Source organism: Corvus moneduloides, chromosome 3 (genome assembly GCF_009650955.1).
Source record: "Corvus moneduloides isolate bCorMon1 chromosome 3, bCorMon1.pri, whole genome shotgun sequence".
Taxonomy (NCBI): Eukaryota; Metazoa; Chordata; class Aves; order Passeriformes; family Corvidae; genus Corvus; species Corvus moneduloides.
Window position 1 is genome coordinate 49239265 of NC_045478.1, and position 23232 is coordinate 49262496.

The following is a 23232-nucleotide window of genomic DNA, read 5'->3' on the forward strand; positions in this document are numbered from 1 at the left end:
TGACTACACCTCCTCAAGATGCTCTGTCCATGGCTGAGCTTCTGCCTTCCTACACTTTGACACCAGCAAAAAGTGTGGCCTATTGTTGAGCACGAAAAGAGTATCTTCCTTTAAACAATAATTAGTTATAAAACTCCAGGGGCTACTCTATTGCTGTCTGAATATACAGGCAATAAAAATAAGGAGGAAATGAAGCATGATTCTTGCTTGTCATTTTTACAGAAAAATACTTCACCATTCCTTTCAACTTTGTTTTAGCTGTAGGAACAATTATGTTTTAAGCAAACAATACTTATTTCATTAAACATTAAGTACCAATGGCATTATGCTTTTCCTACTGTTATCTCTCCTTTATAACGAAGAATTTAGAAGAATTAGGGATGTTCTCACCAAACTTAATTTTTATGTCAGTGTGTACATCCAAAAGGACAAATTAATTTTTTAAAATACCTCCTTAACTCACACACTAAGAATTCAAACTTTACCTTAAAGCAAATGACTTTAGCACAAACACAAGCATTTTAATTAAGAACACTGATTGTCATCGGAGCAAAATCATTAGCCATAATTTTGTAAAGACACTACTGCAACAACAACAACAAAAAAATTTGAATTGATATAAGAATCAAAACCATTAAAAAAGAAAGCGACAGCATTATTATGCTATCTTTCATGTCAATTCTTCAACTGAGTATCAACAATTTTTCATCTAGAAAAGAGGTGTGGTCATCTTGTGAAATGGTCACAGCTGCGCTGCTGATAGAACACTTGTTTCTTGATATACAGCATCTCATTTCAGGAAGCAGGCTCTTCCTCAATCCTCATACAGAGGTATAAAAAGGAAAAAAGCTACATATGGACTTTGTTTTGACACAGAAAGCAAACTTCATGGAAACAACACAATACCCATTCAGGCAAAATACAGCAAACGCCTGACAGCTAGTGACATCTTGTTCAAAATGGTAGTTTTTTAGCCTTCAAAGCAATTATTTGGTCTTAAGAAATAAACACCTTACTTTTTCTCCTTGCCTTTCTGAATTTGACAGCAGCCAGGTTTATTAAATTCATTCCATATAAATTGTAGTCTATAAAGAGTTGGAGGAGGTAGGGAATATGGGCTTCATGAGGCTGGTAAGATTTGTTCATTATGGCTCCACCTTGCAGAAGCTCACAAACTCTAAAAGACAAATTAGGACATAAATAAAAAATTATTTCAGTACAACAATATTGATATTTGACTTTATCAAAATATTAAATACTTAGACACTTTAATTTTTGCCTTAGTTGTATTTTTAACTTAAGAACTGTGTTTTCACAATAACACACGAACAAAAATGATCTCTGCTAATAATTATACAATATTTGGGTGTTAGTTATAAAGGAGCCTTGAATCCTTCAGCTTAAAAAACATGAAACTCTCTGAAAAAAAAATCCTACAATATTCTATTCCTGCAAGTGATCCAAAAGCCACTATAGGCCATGGAAATCTTTCAACAGGACAACTGTGGCAGCTGTATGCCTACACACCAGTAAAAAGTCTGAAAGTCTCTCTAGTTCTCCTTGACATATATACGTCCTTCATGGCTTTAAAGCTACATAATGCGTACTCAGAAGCAGTATTTTAAAACTCTGTAGAAGGACAAATCCTCTCTTTTAAACAGATACACATTAAAAAATAACTGCAAGTATCTGATTAATTATAAATTGGTACAATATGATTATCTCAAATTAACATATATTTATACAACAAAAAAAAAGCACAAAGCATTTGTAAACGCAACAAAATGGGATTAAAAATAAAGTTATATACAGAAAAAAGAAAGGAATAATTTAAGTGAAGTGTCAGTCTTTATTTGGATAGGAGCAATTCAAACATGAGAAGCTCCAAATTTTGAAACAACCGCCATGTCATACATTGACAGAAGGTTAAATTGCGCAAAATTTCACTTACCTAGAAGAAAAATCAAGACAATCCTGTCTTATGATCATGTATCAGACCTTTTAAAAAAGGTTACAGTATGTAATAGCACACACTCAAGGGATTTCAGTTTAAGCTTGGGAAGTAATTCTTCCTTATTTATTCCTGAATTTACTGCAACTACTTTGACAGTAAGATCGAAATCAACAGCACTTTCATATAACAGAACATTACCCTATTGAGAAATAGAAAACCTGTCTAATAACAAAAGCTATTCAGTTTTCCAAGTAAATCTTTAATTTAGCAATTGTTGCTGGAATTAAAACCTACCAAAATTTACTTCATAATAGATGAAATGAAGCCATATGAAAGACATCTGCATTTTTTTACTTAAGAGTTACAGGAAAAGTAACCTGATGCAAATTTGTTTAAGTGTTCAAGAATTACAGTAAACACAAAACAACTAAAGGCAAGTGTTTTTTGGTATTGTTTTCCTAACATGCTACTGCTTTAAAAGATTATTGGTGTGTTTAAAATTAGCAATTTTTAAAGTGTTTTGGAAACTGTGGGACAATAATTTTGGAGCTTTTATTTTGCTAAGTTATTGGTGAATCTTGTTTCAAACATGGCTTTTTAATTCAAGATATAAGGAAATCAGACAGAACTTTGTATTTCCACATCCTTACCTTTTTACCATTGCAGGATTGTAAAGATAAATCTTCATAAACTGTCTCTCCTTTTCATGGTAACCATAAAAAGGCCTGGAGAGAAAGAAATAAAAGCAAGAAGAGCTAGCCAGTTATGCTGTGGCATTTATTCAATGACATTTTATTATAAGGAGCATGAAATAAGCATGTCTATCTACCCAGGTAAAGATGAAGATGCATTTCATTTAGGTCTTCCCCATTAGCCTCTTACGCAAACAAACAAAATACCTGAAACACTCCCTTATGCTGCTTTGAGGCAACGAGCAGCTGACTTTCAGTAATGACTATTCTGAAGTTCCAAGGCAAGACAGGTGAAAAAGAGGCAGGTTCTCCTAATTTCTACCTGTTCTTTTCTCACTGATTCAAGTAAAGATTGTTAGCAACAGTTTGCCCAGTTTTCAAGATGAGAGGAACAGCTACAACAATTCACAAAGTTCTCACAAAAAGAACAACATCAAGAAATTTGGTAGGTGACCTTCTTTGTTACTGCAAAAACATCAGAAAGTTCTGATTGAAAATAAAAACCAATTATTGCAGCCACTTTACTCACAATATCTAGAAGCCACCAAAACTGGCTGGGAACAGAAATATCTTCCTACACTTAACAATTAAGAAAGAATATATTCCAGAAATGCACGAAAAAAGCAAATAAAACATAGCGCTGCACAACACTGAAAATTAGCATTTACATTGTTTTGAAGATGAAAAATTGAATACATGCATCTAGACTACCTGTGTTCCTCCAGGGTATTTTCCTATTATTCATTATGATTTGACTTGTTTTTCAGACCTTGGATATGCAAGTTAAATAAAAATTAAGTAATAGAATCCTTAGAATGTTCATTCATTCATGTTAACATTCAATAATAACATATAGTTCAGCAGCAACAGAAAGCTACACCAAATAAAACACAATGGTCATCTTGATAGATTAGTAAATGTATGTTTAAAAGCCTCCACTTCCTGACCTGTGCTGCTGGAAGAATCAGACAGATAAAAATGACCTGACAGTCTCTGTGGGGGCCATTTTAGATGAACAAAAAAATAAAGACCACCTAGAATCAGGCTCCTGCAAGACATGTCTGGTCTCAGGGAACCTAGAATAATCCAGAGTGGTAGAAAATGCTGCATGGAAAGTACTGCTCTAACAGCAGAGACAGAAAAAGCTAGTAAGAACAGATTTTGCAAAATTACACACACTAGGATACAATTTAGGAAAAAATCATTGTGTCAAGAAAGTTTCTTGGGAAAACCTGTTAACTATGTTTAAGTCAAAGCAAGTGAGAAGAGTTACTTAGAAGTTGTACAGCCCTGTATGAAGACATACATGGGTGGGGAACAAAAAAGGATTAGCACTGCAATCACCCAAGTCCAAAGTGCTTCGATGTAGTACAACTGCAAAAAACATTTCAAAACAGACAACCAAAACTCCTGACAGGTCATACTTACATTCCAGATACTAATGATACTTTGAAAACATGTTGAACAGTAGAAGATGGATTGCCTAAAGCCACATTGAGTGCTCTGTCAATGCTGAATGCCACTTGACGAAGGTAGCATTCTGGATGCTGTCCAAAACCATCATATGGTACATAGAGGTAAGGAAAGATACCATGTAAGTGGAGACAAGTCTTCTGACCTAAAAAAAAAGGTAAACATTTATTTCCTAATGACTACTTTTTCTTCTTCTAAGTAGTTGCTACATCTGAATTTTTTCGTATTATTTTCAGTTTCTGCAGACAGGATAAATTTATGACACAAGTGCAGGTGTGTTTCAAACAAACGGTACTAATGTAGAGCAGTTCTCACACTTGATTAATTGACAAAACCAATACAGAACAGATGTGGTTATGCGACACGCACACGATTATAGCTGTGCAACAACAGAATTCACTACTAATTATGTTCTTTATAGTAATAACACAGCATCTCTCTAAGAATAACTTTGCATACTGAGTAAGTGTTGGATGCTTAACAGTTTCTCAGCCTTTGTGAAAATTTTTAAGTATCAATCACACAACCTCTCAGAAATTAAAAAGAACATTCAGAGCACCTATGAGGCCATTCAATATTCTAGTTATTAAGGCATAAGTTGGGATGTGGAAAAAAACCCAGGTGATTTTCAACTTTTAAAATCTGTGGATCCCTGAGAGATTTCTACTGTATATGCAAATCTCTAGACTTCTAACAACACTCTTACTTCTCAGCTTCCGTGAGTCTGCAGTAAGAGCAGAGTGAAAGGACACACCATGAAAACCTTTGTGCTAGACCACAGTCTGAGCTTCTCATTCAGACAAGGCAGTACAGGGATATGGACTGGGACCTCCCAAACCCACCATAATTTTGGGGGGGCTAGTCTCAACTACAATGCATGTTATCTGTTCTTTTCTCACCACAATACAACAAAGCATGCATTCACTGGCATTCATTTGCCACCTTTTGAGTCCCCAAAATCATTCATGACTACTCACTGCCACTGAAAAGTTTTCACAGAAAAATACTGTAAGCATGTGTTGCTGATTAACAACCACCACCACAATGACAGGCAGCACATATCCCTTTGCATTTTGTTTGGATGAACTCCCTGCATGAGGACACCAAAACTGGCTGTGCTTTCATCACCCAGGAGATGAATGTTACAAAGAGGGAACTTCACTGGTTCACAAGACCAATGAAAAGACTTCCAAAAGTCCGCTCTTTCAAACTGAGGTTATTTCTCAGTTGGTGGAGCTTGCCTGAAGTATTTACACTCAATCATATACCAGTGGCCACCCAGTGAAGACAGTTTAAGTCCATTAAAGCACAGCAATAACAAGACCTTCAGGCTGAGGACTGCCTGCAAATCTTTTACACCTGTGAAAAGCACCCCCAAAAATCCCAGCAGCAGCAGAGCTTTTTTCGTCTCTTTTTTAAAACTGGGGTCAGATGTACTGTTCTTCAAATTATGTTTAGAAGTAAAATAATTGCTAAAAAACATGGTGCTACAAGTCCATTTTACAAGGTGAATTTTATTCTTCTTGCAAGTCAACTCTGTCAAGTCTCCTCAATGGTGAAATACAATCTATATATGCATTCATAATGGTGAAGTCATCATCTATGAATTCTGCCCATGTCTTTAAAATATTTCAGGAGAACAAAAGTTTTATTTATGTATCAAGTTTTTCAAATAACAACACACTAAGAGAAAGGGGAAACTAAAGAAAATAAGAACTACGGGTTTGTTTGGGGTTTTTTTTTTTAATGGCACAATAAAGGACAGTAACAGCTTTATACGGCAGGAAACTTCTTCACTCCTAAGGTGGAAAAAGTCATATATTAGTAGCATGTGAACTGAGAGAGGATTGATTTGTGCAGTGGTAGCAAACCATTAATTTTCTGTACCAAGTCACCAACAAATCTGAGTGTATACTGATGGCTGTACTTAAAACTGATTTTGAAATAAAGGAGTCCCCCATCCAAATATAACTAACAACTAATTAATAGTTGTTTAAAGTTTTACAGGTTCTCTATTCAAATTTTGTCGGTTGGTTTTGGGAAGGGTTTGAGTTTGGGGTTTTTTACTTTTTTTGTTGCTAAGTTGGAAAGGGTGGGTTGTTGTTGTTGGTTTTTTTTTAAATGTATCCCAGAATCATGTTGAGGGGGAAATTCAAACTAGTTCATAGAATAATTTGTCTGAATGCCCACTGCAGCTTAAAGAAACAAGTGAATAAACCAACTCACCGCAAGCTAAATTTGATATTGGAATACAGACGGAATTTCTGTACATACAAATATACATGTCTATCCCTCGTGAATTTTATAAATTCAGGTGTTTGCTTCCTACAGCTTGTCAGTCAGAATCAGTTCCGCACTTACACTTTTATTTGCACTACTAGCTATGAACTCCTTTCAAAAGTGTGAATTTTTTCACGTTGTAAAAAATACTTTTCCTTTAATAGTTGTCCAAGTATTCTGAGTTAATTTATGTCCCCTTAGAATGCAAAATTGCAGAGCACCAGAATAAACAGAACAGTTGCACAGTCTAAACTTACTGTACTTAAATTCATGTTCCTTTCAAGTTCAACAGCTATTTAACTATTCTTGCTGAACTGAAAATGTAATTTTATTGTTGAATAAAAAAGAAAACACATACAAAGGAAGTTTCCTTCTATTTCCTTCTGTTCCCTTCCCCTGTACTCCCCTTTATCTGCAAAAAAACCCATGAAAAACACTATGGCTTTCAACTGAGCAGAGTCAAATTACTCAACTTACTTAATTCCAGGGAAATCTTATAGAACTCATACCCTGAGCTGCTTTTCATTTTTGATTCTGCCAAAAAAGCAAACAAGTTACTGCTGATCTAAGACTCCTATTAGGCTAGCAGCTGTCAAGTTACATGGGTTTACACAGCTACTTACTTTGATCCTTGATGGTATTGATTTATTTATCATGATATTTGGTTATACTGCTATTTGTACTTAAAATCGACATTATTACAAGTCTGACCCTGCTACTGTTAAGAACAGTCATTTATTTCCATCATTTAGTTAAAATCATCAAAGTGCACCAAATATCACAGTATTGAGTTTGAAGCCCAGACTCCAGTAATAGCAACCATGGCTTGCCCTATGCCATTATAAATTCTAGTGGGTTCTTTCCAATGGAGCCACAAGGAGAAAAAAGATCTACCCACTGAGGATTTCAGGCTACACAGACCTGCCAATTTACATAAATTAAAAACTTGGCTTGGGAAAAGGTTAATGAGTTTTATGGTTTATATATGCTAATCTCATGTTCCTGTTTCTTTTTGGAGGTACAGAGAAATGAATTTGTACCATTAGAACAGCACTGACTGCTACAGCAGCCCACTTACAGTGACCAGATGATGTTATTTTTGTATCTATTCATCACTTTCTTCACATCTGTAGAATCAATGGAAGTGGTGCTCAACAGCAGATTCTGCATATGACTGCTCTCCTCAGAATTTCTGGATACAAAACTGGCCCCTGATGGGACAGGCCACTGAAATGTTTCATTCCATGGTCTCTTCATGGACCTAAAAGAATGAGGTCTGCACTGACTGACTTTGCTGATCAAGCATCCCAGTACGACTCAAGGAGACTGGTAAGTAAACATACAGACACCTACAAGTAAAGCTGAGGCTTAATCATGAGTCTTTGTAAGGCACTGAATGAAGTGGTAAATGAAGGAACACAAAAATTGCTGCTGTAACATAGAAGAAAGGCAGATCCACAAAACCTTGAGATATTAACTAGCAAACTGGCTATTTTCTCTTAAAAGAAGACACTGCCAACTAAATGCCAATATAGATGAATAGCCATAATACTTCTAATAAATCAATACTTCAAAAATAATATAAATGCAGTATTTTCATACAATACAGAAAGAAAGCCCACCTCCCAAACCCATACTTATAAAAGCAAGTGGCATAAATGTTACTGAAGTATTAAAATATAGCATTTTTGCATACTTGAAACCCATGAGAGCGAGATTAAGAAATCTGGTATTTTTTCTGGAAGATGGTTGCCATATATATTACTATCAGGAGCATATACCAAGCATAATCCTTGAGTTACTCTACAATTTTTATGATTACAAGAAAAATCTGCAGCAACCCTAAGATAGAAAACTTCAATATTATCAGAAGAGAACTGAAACCAGTATGATAATGCAATGCAAAGATGCTCAACAACTACTTAGCAAGATACAAGAATTGATGTCTTCTGACCACCAGAATGCTCAGCCATGCAGGATGATCTGGTAGGTAAAAAACTGAGATGCAATCTACACAGAATGTCTGAAGTTGGAAGGGACCTCTGAAAGTCATCTTGTCCAGCCCCTTTCCCAAGCTTATGAACACGTAATTTCACAGTACAAATTAGAGAACCTGAGGATTATTATTCATGTGCCCTCAGAGAAGTGCTTTTTCATCATCTGGTAACACTGACTTTGTTTTAAACTTCTAAAAACTTTCCACCGAGATCAAATTGGAAAACTTTCTGTACAAAAGAAAAATGTGAAAATTATAAATAAGGGAACTTATTTTATTGTCCAGTTCAGGAATAAAGTTTGCAAACAAAATAGACAAGGAGCACATGAACATCTGTGTATATATTCCAAGAGAAAACAGAAGTCCCTCTGTTCTAGATGGAATTCCACACATACATGATTACCTGCTGGCTCATATTCCATCAAGAGGAGAGCTTCTGCAGATACTGTCTCCATTTATTTCCTCCAGAAGACTTACAATCTCATGGGAGAACTGCCTGAACAAAGCATGTAGATGATCACAGAAGGCAATCAGGTTGGCCAAGCATAATTTACCTTGAGTGAATCCATTCTGACTGCTCTAATTTCTAATAATGAATCAGAACATGTTCTACAGTTGTGATACAGTTGGACTAACTTTTCATAAATGATACTCAAAACTGTGTAGCTCCTATCCTGGAATTCTTAATTTAGGAACTGACTACAGAACCCTCACAAACTGAACTCAATACTGGAAACATTCTGAATAGACATTTTCTTTAGTATTTAGAAAACAAAAACTAAATCTAAATCCAGATAAATACGACTTCAGAAAACAGTTCAATGTTGGTCTACATGCAGACATATTTTGCTGTGATATTTCTGCCACAGAACAAGCTGATCCCATTGTAAGAAGCTAAGCAAAGCCATGGGGAACAATGGTGTGGGAGTAAAATGGAGACTTCAGCAGCATTTAGAAGCATGGAAAAACCCTGAGATTTTAGGAAATTCAGGCTGGGAATTAATAAAGAGATGCAGAAGATGGAAGACAAATGGCTTTTTATACACTTGTAATCTATTAGAAGCACTTTAGGTGCAGTTTTGTAAAGTGGAAGAACTAATTAATCATGGACAAGTATTAGAAGAAGAATGCACACAAACACATCAACCGTCACTACAGGATGCAGAAAAAAAAGACAATCATAAGGGATTTCTTTCCTTTAACAGCAACAGTAAAGCAAAATCATTAGAAATCAAAAGACATGACACTACCATCATAAAAAGAAAATTGGTATTTTCAACTAACTGTTGAACCACTAACATTCAAAAACACTTGAAAAATGAACTGTGAATAGTGACGCCTACAGAGAATTAGAAAACTAACAGTCCTGTTGTAAAAACAATTCTAAAAATGAAAATTTGTAAGTGGAATAATATTAGAATTCCATTTCAAAGTAATTTCTCCATGTAATAAAAGTTCCTGTGTCAAAGGCAATCTCACCTTTTCTCCAGGAACAGGCTTCAGAAAGCAACATCAAGTGGTAACAGGAGTACTTAATCTACCCTGCATGGTAGGAGCAACACGGACATCTTGCGCACAGTTTGGATGGTGCTTTAAGTCTAAGCTACATTGCTCACTGGGGTGGGCTTGTCAAGCCTGTATCACTGAATACTATCAGAACTGAGCTACTGAAAAGGGGCAGGACTCCATTATTTTCTAGTGCTAACACAGCCTGTGAAACTATAGTCACCATTGCATCCTCTGACACAAAGCAAACGAATAACATACATGGACTGGTGAAGTAAGGTAATGCTTTGACGAAGACAAATTCCTTTCCTAACAAAACTTGAGAAGATCCTTATGCCTTAAAACTCTTGCTAAGACATTCAGAAACTTAAGAGTACACACTTTTAATCTCAAAGAGTTCTTCGACAGTATATTACATTAATGTAACTCCTTCAGTGATTACATGAAACTTTCAATCTTCTCCCTGAGTCATGAAACAAGTCAGCTTTTCCACAAGGACTGAGAAGAAAGGAAGAACTACACACACTGCAGTCTTGGATATTAGAGAATACTCAATGTCAGAGAAACAAGAATAGTGAAATTAGGCCTTGCAGCAGCAAGATATCCTCAAAACAATTGAGAACAGAGCACAAGACCTTACAAGACCTTATTTCACATATATTATTAGATATTTGTGTCAAGGTTTTCAGTTTTTCCCAAGGAAGTGAGAAAACACTTATTTCAGTAACACCTGTAAATGGGACCAAAATTTTTTTTCTTACATTTGTTGGAATCCAAATGGAGTGCTTGGTTATTTATAATTCTTTAGTCAGTAACTGTTCCTTGCAACATGTAATACCTTTACTCTTATGAAGACAAAAAAACCCCAAAAACACCACGAGGAAAATGAGGCCTTTGACTCATTGCAATTAGATTGTTCCTGAGCCTTGATGCAGGGATCCTTAGTAAAGGAGAAGAGATGGGTTTTCTGTCTGTAATTTAAAATTAGAAACCTCTGTATAACTAGATGCATATTGGTGTGATACCCTGAGCTATGGGGGGAAACAAAGATCAGAGAAAAGCAGATCTCTGGGCAGTATGGAGATTCAAACAAGAAGTCCACGAGCTTCCTTGAATTTGGTATCTTCCAAAGGACAAATTCCTCTCAAGTTTAGGTAACACCAAATAAAATTACATTTGAAACACTGATTTTAACTGACATCTGCAACTGATATCCATACAATTAATTTGCTCACTGATAGCTTTTTACATCAAATCTAAGTTTTCTTAATAATTTGAAATATTAGGCCTATAAGACCATGTGGTTCACCAAGTCTTGTCTTCTCCAGTCTAGCAAGCAATGTAATAGTCACACAAAACTGAGGACTATTAGATACTTTGAACCGTGAAGTATCCAAAGAAGAAATAACCTTTGAGACCTCTCAGGCTAGAAAATTTACCTTGGAAATTACTGCTGATGGCAAATATCAATTTTAAGTTCCAAAAGCAAGGCTACTATCTTTGTCTTACTGAGAATTTTAAAGAGGCATTGATTTTTTTTTTTACACATAAACAATGAGCAAACCCCAAGAAAAAGCACAAAAGTTGAAACAGTTTATTTAATACATCAACTCAGTGAAGATATTCTGATCATCTCCATAAAACTACCTCCTCCTGACTGGAATTGATTAGGATGGATCTTTTTTGAATTCCTGCTGTGACATTAGAAAACAATCTCAGAAACACTACTGATAAGTCTAACCATTTATAGGATGCAAAGAACATCATCAGAAAGGAACATCTGTTCCCTACTGTTATCACCAAGCAAAAATAACTGAAACATAACTGAAGAAATTTACTGTTATATGGGCCAACTAAAACCAATAAAGTCCAGAGAAGCAGAAGATAATTTAAAAGAACAAATCTCCAGAAATAATGAAGACCAAAGAAGGTAAGCATCTCAAAAAGCAAATATAAGCTATGTACAAACCATCTTCAAGCTGATAACTGTGAGTTACAGAAATAGCCATAGTATTTTCTTCTTTTCTTAAGACACAACATGAGGTCAGGTATTCACTTATTAAGCACCCATCTATAAAATGAACCACATACAAAATATTATTCTTGCTTCCTCTATTGACAGATTACTCATATAAGCAGCTGATCAATATCAGCAACTGTTTCTAGAATGAGTGTCAAAAATCACTACAAAGCCAGCTAAAATGAACTAAAACACATAAAGGAGGCAAATGCAGCTGGCCCCAGCTACAAATTCTAGTGATCATACCAGGCTCTTGGCATTCACAGGCTGGTAGCACAGTCCAAGCTGCTATTCCAGTAAGAAACACTACAAAGCCAGCTAAAATGAACTAAAACACATAAAGGAGGCAAATGCAGCTGGCCCCAGCTACAAATTCCAGTGATCATACCAGGCTCTTGGCATTCACAGGCTGGCAGCACAGTCCAAGCTGCTATTCCAGTAAGAAACGCAACCACATGAGAGCAACACAGGCAGACTATGTTAGACCACACAGACCAAAGCATAGCTGAGTAGAAAAGTGTGTATTTACTAGTCCCAGGTAAATGGATGAGGTGTACTTCACCACATCCTGTAAAAGATGAAACAACAAGTCAGTAGTGAAAAGGGGGAGCAGAGTAGTCACACAGCCTTTGGTTTCCATTTCCCTCAATGACCATTCACTAAAGACTGACACTGCCACACAAGTTCTGGTAGCTATCTTACTGGTCTTTCTTGGTGCAAGTAACACAAGTCACATGTAAATGGAGAATGCTGCACAGGTAGATACCCAAAGAAAAAGTTTTCCTGGTTGGTAACTGAACTTTCACTTCTGTATGAGGCTCATCTGCCTATTTAAATACTGTGATGTGTATGCAGCGCTCCAGCCTCAACTCATCTTTTTTCCCTGTGTCAGACAAAATCAACTGAAACATTTTTGTTCAACAGGTATTTTCCTGTCAGCTACAGAGCTAGTTAGAGAAAAAGCACTGTAAACTATTGCCAAAAATTATTTGTCACTCTAAACTGCAGGCAAAAAACCCCCTAGCCTTGCGGTAAGGTTAACAGTGTTTTCATCAGTATTATCTTTCATAGACACTTTTCAGAAATGTTGACTATAAATTCTTGAACAACACCAAGCTTCTGTAATACCCCCCAAATTACACACTGTAGGGTATAAACACTCTCATGAGTCAGATTAGGTTATGTTAACAAGCAAATGACATCACATTCTGTTTGTTTTCTCTTCCTCTATTCTTTAAACAGCACTAAATAATTCTATAAATATTTCTTGAAATTTTTGGGTTTGTATTTGCATTAGGATCTCTCACTTGCAGGTAATTGTCATTTCAGCCTGTTCCTCGAGGTGATGAAAGCCAGAGGATGTGCTCCACAAATACACTGCTCTTTTTTTTATTTGCACCCATAAGCAAATTTGCAACACTTGGTACTCCTTATCACACATACCCTTTTATTTCATTAAAGAAATTCTTAACATCTTTTCTATGTTCTAGGCTTATAATTTTTGGACAAGCAGCAACTTACTAGAAAATACTTCCCTACTACAGACACCTTCCAAATTTCCGTGTAAGCTTTGAAATGACTACATGGTGTTTGACAAACAAAATAGGTTCTTAATATCTTACTAAACTCTGTGTTCCAGGTTTATGTGGCAAGTGGTTGGCAGAGGAGAGGCTGCTGTGGGAAGAAGCCAGATGCTGTCTCGTGTGGGACACAGCCAGATCCAACAGACATACTGCAGAGCACAGCTGAGTCCCTCAGGCAAGCCGGGGACACTTCTGGGAAAACATGTTTAAGAAAGGGAACACCAAAGCAGAGGAAAGTGGAGGAGGAACATCTCCATGGAACAGCAGATATCCCCCGCAGCCCACGGAGGATGCCAGAGTGGAGCACAAGGATATTCCTGAAGGAACTGACGCCTGTGGAGAGTCCACATCATAGCAGGGGAAAGATGTGATGAGGAAGAAGGCAGAGAAGCACCATGACATAATGGCTGCAACCCCCCTGCCATTCTCCATGTGAGCTTGCATGGCAGGGGTAGGGTATGTGAGAAAGAGCTGAGCCTGGCAGAAGGGGGAGGAAAGCTGTGCTGTTTTGTTTCTCACTACCTGAATTGATTTTAGTTGGCAATAAATTAGTTATTTTTTCCCCAAAAGAGTTCATTTTGCCTGCAATGGTAATTGGTAAGCAACTTCCCTGTTGTTATCTCAACCTATTATTTTAGTGTTTCTGTTTTTCCTATTTTACCCCTCTGCATTACCAGACTGGAGGTGCTGGGTTGAACAAGCAAGCAGCAGGGTGGGAATTTTGATGTTGGCCAAGGCTGCCCCAGCACAGATCACTTAACAGAAATGATCCTCTGGATGTCAACCTCTGAAACATACTAATTATGTCAGACAGTAAAGGTAACAAAGTAAAGCAAGTCTTAGTGTTGGTAGACTCCTACCTGCTACCTTGTGATCTCTAACTGCACCAGGAAACTTCAGAGGGTGTTACAGCTGCAAATCTCTGCTTTGAACCTTTACTCAGAATAGAAGGTTCAGCCTTCCTAATTTAACTTAATAAAAACAATATACAGCCTCAATCACCGAAGTAACAAAACCTTTCAATGCAACGTTAATATATTTAACCACAAACTTGCTTAAAATAAAGCTACTACCATAGCTTACATTAAATGATGTAATGGCATAAACATTGTCCGTTTGTTGTGTTAATACATAACTAAACAATGTAGGAGACAGTATTATCCTTCACAACAAACCTACTTAAAAACATATTAGTGAAAGATATGCTTGTTCACGAGTCTTCCAAAAAAGGTTGTGCATGAAGGTGCAGAACATTCAAGACATTTCCATGTGGGGGAGAAAAACTACAGCAAGCAGACAGCATGATAAAATGCTCTAATCCATTGAAGCTTTTAAAATTGAGATTGCACATACCTCAAACCCTTATTCAAAGTAATTCCTAAAGATCCTCATGACAGAATCTTTCAAGCAGGTACACAAGCGAAACAATTTTCATCTGATAACAGCAGCATTTGGTGTGCCATGAATACATCCTCAGCCAAACTCAATTCTATAACACAGAGAGGAAGCAGCTACATGCATGACTCAGAGAAACCATATTCTTGAAAACTGGTGGTCTGAATCCTGATTTATCTAACAGAATTGTGAATCCTGAGCAATTCTGTAGTTTGTATCACACAAAAATCTTACCACCCCTTTTCCTTCACATAATTTTTAACATTCACTCCAATTCAGCAGTTGTTCAATAATTGCAGTCAACAGTTACTCAGGATTAACTTGAGAGGTACTGTACAAGTGCAAACCCAACAGTTTTAAACAGTGGAAACAGCAGCAGCATTAAAAAAAAATCAGATTACAGCATTTTTCAGTATTTTTAAAAATTGTTTTCCTTCACACTAAAGAGTATGGTATATGGAAATCACACTACAGTAATGTTTTATTTTGCTTGTCAATATATTAGATAGCCTCACTGATTTTCAAAAGACACGGGAGGGTAAGAAAAAAAGCCCTTAAAAACAAAAGTAAATGAAACTAGCTCTTTTTAGACTTTATCTATGGTACTTCAAAAGAATCTATATTTTAGCTTTTTGCCTTCTACTGCAGATATAGTCCTCAGGTGTCTGCCACACCCTCAGCTGTGGGTACTAACAAGCAGTGTCTTTACTGACTCGTTTCAAGGTGAACAAAGACCTTAGCATCCACTAAAGCACGACTGAAGTCAATAGATGCTAAATGAAGGCACAGCATGTTATTCTTTAAATGTGACCTTTTTATGCCTTCTTCTTTTATATTTTACAAAATACATAAAAGAATGCTCTTTCAGTAATACAGCTGGTGTTACTATTTTATTCTACACATTTTGCAATACTACTATCTTACTTCCTATTTTAGTTTTATTTTTGGTGACATACTACTTTCCTTCCTCATCCTGAATTAGGCATCCATCCCCCTCTTTTCATCTTTTGTAAAGCCTAATGTCTTTGGCAGCATTTGAAGGGTGTTTCATGGCTATTTGCCTGCCCTAGGCCTTTGTTTCTTTTTGCAAAGAATGCCCAGACTTTGTAGTATTCTTATCGTAGGCTTGTTACCATCATTAATTGAGAACATAACACACTGTTCCACTTCTTCACATGATTAGAACTACAAAATATTTTTCTGTTTCTGCGCTACAGCAAAAAAATTTAAACATCCGAGCCCTTTACAGAAAGTATATATCAAAGATTGCTTGCCTTGTACAGATTTCATGTGGTTGTCTTGTATTTACTCAATAACCTTCAGAGTGGCTGTAAAGACTGTGTAAACTGGATACTTCACTTGCCAAGGCAACCTATTTATAGCAAAGCATTCTTTAAGAAATGTTTCGAAGTGTTACTCAGAAGTATCTGTCGCAGATGCAGTGTCATCCAGTCCAAATATTCCTGTTTTACAAGGTCATCTCACTGGCTATTATATGTTAAATTGCTGAAATTCTGTGCACAGCACAACTAACTAGTGACTACCTTTCTGCACTGAAAACAAAGGGTCTCCTTCAAAAAATCAGCCAGCAGTCTAGTTTCACGTTTTAAGCCAATGTTACAAATGTGCTAAAGGACTACTTAGTACCAATCTCTCCATTGCTCTGTTCAGATCTGAATTCTCTCGTACCACGATTTATCCCTTTCCCCAAATCTCTGCCAGCAGTGTCACAGAATCACAGAATTAATTAGGTTGGAAAAGACCTCCTAGATCAAGTCCAACCTATGACCAAACACACCACTGTGTCAACTAAACCACAGCACTGACTGCCACATCCAGTCTTTCCATAAACACCACCAGGGATGGTGACTCCACCACCGCCCTGGGCAGCCCATTCCAATGCCCAAACACCACCCTTCTGTGAAGAAATTTCCTCCTAATGTCCAACCTAAACCTCCTGTAGTGCAGCTTAAGACTATGTCCTTTGTGACTTATGTACTACACACTACAAGTTTTCAATAAAAATAATACCTGAGCAATAATGGGATTTTTTGGTATGGTTTTGTCTAACAGCATTAATAAAGTATGCCTCAATAGCAAAAGAACTGCATTAAAATACAAACATTCCCCCTCCCTATCTTCTCAGTAGCCCTACTGCTAGTATCTGGAGAGCACAGAAAACAAAGAACCAGATAAAACCCCTTAAAAACCACCACCACAACATAATCCAAACAAAACAAAAAAAATTACACTGTGCATGAAGAGGGGGAGCAAAAAGATAGAGAGATTAAAAAAACACAGAGTGGGAGGTGCTGGTGTGGGGGGAGAACGAGGCCAATCTATTGACAGAAATCTTAGTATGTGTGAGAACAAAGTGCTACACTAGTTAAGCCCTTGACTCCTCACATATATTAGTGTATTTGTACAACTGATAGTGACTCTCTCACAAAACCTTAGCTACACAGGATAGAGGAAAGACCTGGAATCTGCAAGTCAGAACAACATGCTGAATGATTTACTTGCATAATGCATATCTCATTTGTCATAGTAGTTAGAAATTTATGCCAATGAAGCAGACACCAATGCATACAGAAAGATTCATCATCGAGGCAGATGAGTATCACTGTAGTAAACAGCATTCCCACCTTTCCCTCAGAATTTTTATTGTGATGCTGAGTAAGTCATATGTTAAAAAGGCAGAGGGATTTATTATATTGAGACAGTTAAAATGGTTTAGAAAATGGCAAAGTAGTTCCATGCTTAATTAAATCATTAAGCACTGTAATGTTACAGAAACTTAAAACCATAATACTTTCTGTTGAAACCCCACAAAAGCTTAAAAAATTTAGTATTTTTATTTTGTAATCTCAGTTCTTCATATGCAAGTTACTATCATTACCACAGCTCTGACTTGCAGAAAACTTCACAAAAAGATTATAAATACATCAATATTACAAGAAAAAAACCCTGAGTGAATGTTTTATTTGGATTAAGTTTTTGACTGTGGATGATAAAAAAGATCATACCTACTCACTGAAAAATTGGTTAGTCACTAAGCACCTTGTGCTAATTGCTAGGGAAAATGAGAAAATATAGTGGTTTATCACGGTATTGAAAATCATCCTAAGATTTCACACAAGGGAAAATACTTCTGGCACATTTTCACTCTTTATGGTGACTGCAACCCTGGTGCTCTTTTAACAAAGAGTTTATGTGCAATACTGATAAACAGGAACTCCAGAACTCCTACAGCAGATGAGGAAAAGATGAGACTGAACGGGAACTGTCAGAGACTGAAATATTATAGTTTATGACTTAAACATTTTCTTAAAGGACTTTTAAAATTGTATTACAAAAGCTGCAGAGAAGACTACTGCACCCTGGATGGGGCCTTGAGTGAGGCCTTACACTGCTCACTGATGAAGATAAGTGAAGATAAGATAAAGTAACGATTTAGGGCTGGGGACATTCACAAAGCACAGGCTTAACACCTCCAAGGTGGAGACCACAGCCCCAGGGCTATCAGCTGCCAGGCTCGAACAGACCCCCTGCACCAAAGGGTGGAGAAGCTTTGGGTATCTTGGAAAAGCCTCTGGTCAGAGGTGCCGTGACTGCCCATCCTCCACTGTGCAGAGGAGCCCAGCTGAGGGGTCCTCACTGGGGGGAGAAGCTTATCCACAGCAGAAGGGGGTGACATGGCCCATCACAAGAGCCCCCCTCAAAGGGGGCACCAGACCCTGCCCCAGAGATGGTGCAACAGACCCTCAGTGTTGCAGGGGACAGTGTCAAGCCAGGCCCTGCAAGAGGAGGCACGTGGGCGTTCCCACCTGGCCCACAGCGTACATTAATCCACGGGATTCTGCACTCTTTGGTGTGTGGTGTGGCAGCGTGTAGCGGTGTGGCCACGGCGGCGATGGGGACCCTCACCACCAGCAGAGCAGATGGAGGGGAGCAACGAGACGTCATTGGGACCCTCGGATGGGTGATGTGCTTCCACCTAACCCCTGTCACCTCTCCCTGTTGCCCCCCCCCCCCCCCCACCTTCTTTTTGCCATTTCTTTCTCTTTCTTTTCTCTTCCCTTCTCTTCGCCTCTCTACTATTAAATAAAATACATCCATTTTTTGGCATCAACGTCTAACCTCATTTGGTTTTAATCTCGTTTCTGGGAATATTTTGAACCTTCTAAGTTCTTTCCAGTTTATGCACAGAGACTTAGCTTTCTTTGCTTTTCTGGGTTTAAACTGGATCGTAACAGGAACTACTTAAAATTTGGCAACTCTGAAGGTTGAAGATGTCCGTGTTCATTGCAAGAGGGTTAGACTAAACTACCTTCAAAAGTCCCTTCCAAACCAAACCATTCTATGGTTCTCTGAAGGTGAAAAATCAATTTGAATTGACCAGTAGATGCAACTTGACAGACTTTGCTGATCTAGATCAAGATCTAAAATCATTTGTTCCTTGTCTCAGGACACAGAAGGACCTAAAGTCTGTATCAAAATTTATGTTGGTGTTTCCTAGGCTCTATAAGGCCATATTTCTTGTCTGTTGCTTAGGTGCAGCTCATATTTCAGGTTAAACCTCCAATGATTTACTACACTTTGATAAACAATACAAGGAAGCAAGCCAATTAACAGTAAGACACTGAATAATGAAAAAGTTTGAGATACATAAAAGGTAAATGTGTTGAAGATGAAAGTGTCAATTTATTGAAGTTCAAGGTTGCTGTGAAGTCACAAAATTCCTACAGAAAACTGCAATACATTACCAGAACACATAGAACTAAAAAACCATGAACGGTATAATGACACACAGGTTTTGCTGTAAGAATAACATCAGCTCCTACATATTAATTCTGAGAACAACTGTCTACCAAACACAAACTGACTGACATTTGACCTCAGCACAAGTGACATCTATCACACTATTTAATCTTCCCAATCAAGATCAGTCCAGGCCAAAGAGAGCAAACCTGGTAAACAAACCACCTTTGGTTCAGCTGCTCCTGTATGCTGTCCTTTGTAATGAATATATACTTTCTCATTTAATTCCATCTCTGTAAGAGCAACAACTGCATGGGTGACCTCATGGCTGGAATGAACAATGTACTAGATTCCTCACGAACTTTAATCTAAAACCAGTTTTTTGACAGTACTGCATGTTCAGCATCTGCACACATCAACTTCAGCAAGTGTATCAAAAAGTGAAATTATGAGTAGAGTTTGGTTGCAAATAGTACAGCTGAAGTACTAAAGATTTACTTCTCATACCAGCACATGAGAAACTACATTACAAAGGTGCATGGATTCATTTGAGTTAGAGGTAAAGTACTTGCTCACTGGTCTTTTTTTTCCCCTAAATTTAAATGTCAAATTTATTTAAATACTACCTATGAATTACTGTTGAAATATAAGCATGTTTTAAGTTACTACATTTTAAAGTAAATTTTTAAAATATATATATTAAAGCATATGTAACTGTCCATTTAGATCTTTGAGTTTTCAGATTACAGTGAACTGAATGGAAAACATCTCAATGTTTAGATACCATCTTCTTTCCCCCCACCCATTTTAACCTCAACAATACTTAGGAAGAAGTGAAATAACACACAGTTTTACAACCCTGTGTCATAGGTTAGCAAGCATAGTCCCGGAAGGGACATCCTTGCTAAGGGGTGCTTACAGTTTCCTCTGGGAACTGATAGAACCTATCAGCTGGCCAGTTTGAATATGGACAATTCTCTAAGCCACTTAAAGTTGTGATCACCTCTGTGATCCACATTTAAGAATAGGCAAACTCCCCCTCCAAGCTCTCTCTCGTTTCCGGCGCTGGCACAGGCGGCTGCGGGCCCCGAGTGGGGGCCAGCGGGCCCGGCCAGGCCCTGCTTGGGCCAGGCCGGGCCGGGCCACGGCCATCCTGAAGCCATGGACCTGTTCCAGCCATGGAACCCCCCCCACTGCCTTGCCGTGGGCAGCCGGAGCGGCTCGGCTCTCCCCCCTCTCCACTGCGATAAGAAAAATTCAACATTCCAGCTGCAAAGCTGCAAGGCCGAGGTGAGAGTAACCCTTTTATTGCTGTGAAGAGCTGAAAACCTGAAGGAAGAGAGAGAGGAGATGCTTAAAGCTGAAATTCTGTTGTGAAGCTATGATATATCAGAGTATCCCGTTGTAATTCCATGAAGATATGGGGGGTGGAGTGTTCAACTTGTGAGCAAAAGCACCTGTGCTGAGATAGGCAGATGCTGACGCAGCTGTAATTTCATGAGAAGTTTGGACAGGGAGAGATGAACCAGATGAGGACTTTTGCTCCAAATGGGAAAGGAGAAAACCTCAGTCCCTAGAGATGAACCAGATGAGGACTTTTGCTCCAAATGGGAAAGGAGAAAACCTCAGTCCCTAGAGATGCTCCCAGAGATAGTCCTAACGATGAAGATGATGAAGACCCTTTGCTCCCAGGGAAGGAGAAGGGCCTCTGTTTTTGTTTCTGAACGGCTCAACCTTAAAACTGTACCCCAAAAAACTTCAAGAGTGGATCCTCGAAAGCAGTTGCGGGAAAAGCTGCAAGTTGGGGGAAAGGACTCACACGCAGGCAGAGAGACTCCTCTTCCTAAATGGACTGAACAATATTTGGAAGTGGGCAGCTGTCTCGTTGTGATAATGTTTTCATAGCATGAGCAAGAAGAGACTTCTCTTTCTAAATGGACTGAACAAGGTGATTATGGAAGTGGTAAACAGACTGAACATCTTAAGGGTTCTTTTTACATTGTCAGTGGGAGAAGGGAGGAAGGTGGGGGGAGGAGGAGAGTTCTGAAGGTGATATAATTTTTTTTCCCTCTTTTAGGTCTGTTAATAAACTTCTTTATATTCTTTCAAGTTTGGTGCCTGCTTTGCATTTCTCCTAATTCTTACCTCACAGCAGATAAACAGTAATGAGTATTTTGGACCAAACCACTACACCCTGGAAACTTGCTATACATGTTCCTCAGTTTTTAATTTTTGTCCTTTTATTTCTCTAAGAAAGGTAAGGAAAAGAAAAAAATCCAAAAGGCAGCATAAGGAAACAAACAAAAAAACCCCAATCTCAAAATCTCCTTTGTACTCCAAGCGTTTCAATACAAAAACATCCTCCAGGTGTTTATACAGAAAGAAGTAACATTAACAGATCATTCTTTAGAAAAAGCAATTTGGTTCTACAGTAGAGACAAAATCAGATGGAAACGAAGCTGTCTAGGTCATCTGGTCTTGCTCCTGCTCTCCAATTCTCTTTTGAGACTGAACAAGACTGGAAACTAGGAACTGAGCAGGAATCTGGCTAAAAACTCACCCTGCAAAACGATTACCCTTTCAACACGTATCAGTTCCCCATGTTCACCATAACTACACACAAAGACACAAAATCACGCAGGGCAGCTGTGCACAGCTCTTGCTTCACACAGTATCAATGTCATCTAATAGACAGCATATGCAGTATTCTAAACTATAATCTAATTGTTAGCTACTTTCAAAGGAAAGGGAAAAAAATCCTGTACTGCCACATTCTTACAAGTGAAGGGATTCTGCCACATTCTTACAAGGGAAGGAATGTTTGGTACACACATATAGCTTTTATGTTGTGCCCCTTTCACATGGAGATAAAAAGCAGTTATTTTCTGCAAATATAAGAATACCAGTTAACTAACTGTTCTAACGTATTTAAGCAAACAGCATCTCTAAATGTTTCTTACTTCTAAAGCAAGCTGGACAAACAGTACTTTACAGTATTTTCGGCAAACTAGACTGTAGTTTCTAGTTACTAGACTGTAACTTCCAAAGATTAATAAAACAGAAAAGGATTTGTTCTACATTTTCAAGACAAAAATCCTATTATTCTTATCACTTGTAAACCACATAAGATGACTTGAGTTTCATGTAGAGAAAAGGAACTAATTAATCCAGACCGTAAAGCAAATTAAGTATTTCTAAAATTAGAGCAATTATATTGCTGTTACTACAATTGGATCAAAGTTAGGACAGTGGCTATTGAATGGTGAAAGTCACATTTCTTCCCTTTTTCACATTAAAAAAAAAATAAGGGGGCAGTGGTGGTGTTCACAATCAAGAAATGTACCAGATGTACCAGTAAAGCTTTATATACTTTGCAGTTGTTTGCTGCACAACATAAATGGGCAGAATGAGAGACCAATGTGAAATCATGTGTTCACACTGTAAGGCTATGGGATCACAATACACAAGAAATGAACAGAATCAGTACAGTAAGAAGTGCACTGTTTTAAGACATAGCTACTGGTCAGAATACAGCTGTCATTCCCAAACTGATTAAAACAATTACAGAGAAT

The 23232-nt window shown here is 37.7% G+C and overlaps 1 protein-coding gene across 2 annotated transcripts in view; it reads right to left on the reverse strand.

Moving 5' to 3' along the window:
• Positions 1-23232, reverse strand: part of REV3L (REV3 like, DNA directed polymerase zeta catalytic subunit) — a 119571-nt gene that overhangs the window by 67474 nt on the left and 28865 nt on the right. For both annotated transcript variants that reach the window (XM_032101488.1, XM_032101489.1), the window contains exons 2-4: positions 4075-4264; positions 2605-2679; positions 1017-1177 (exon numbers count right to left, since the gene is read on the reverse strand). In XM_032101488.1, the coding sequence (XP_031957379.1) occupies positions 1017-1177; positions 2605-2679; positions 4075-4264 (426 nt within the window). The remainder of the gene's footprint in view (positions 1-1016; positions 1178-2604; positions 2680-4074; positions 4265-23232) is intronic.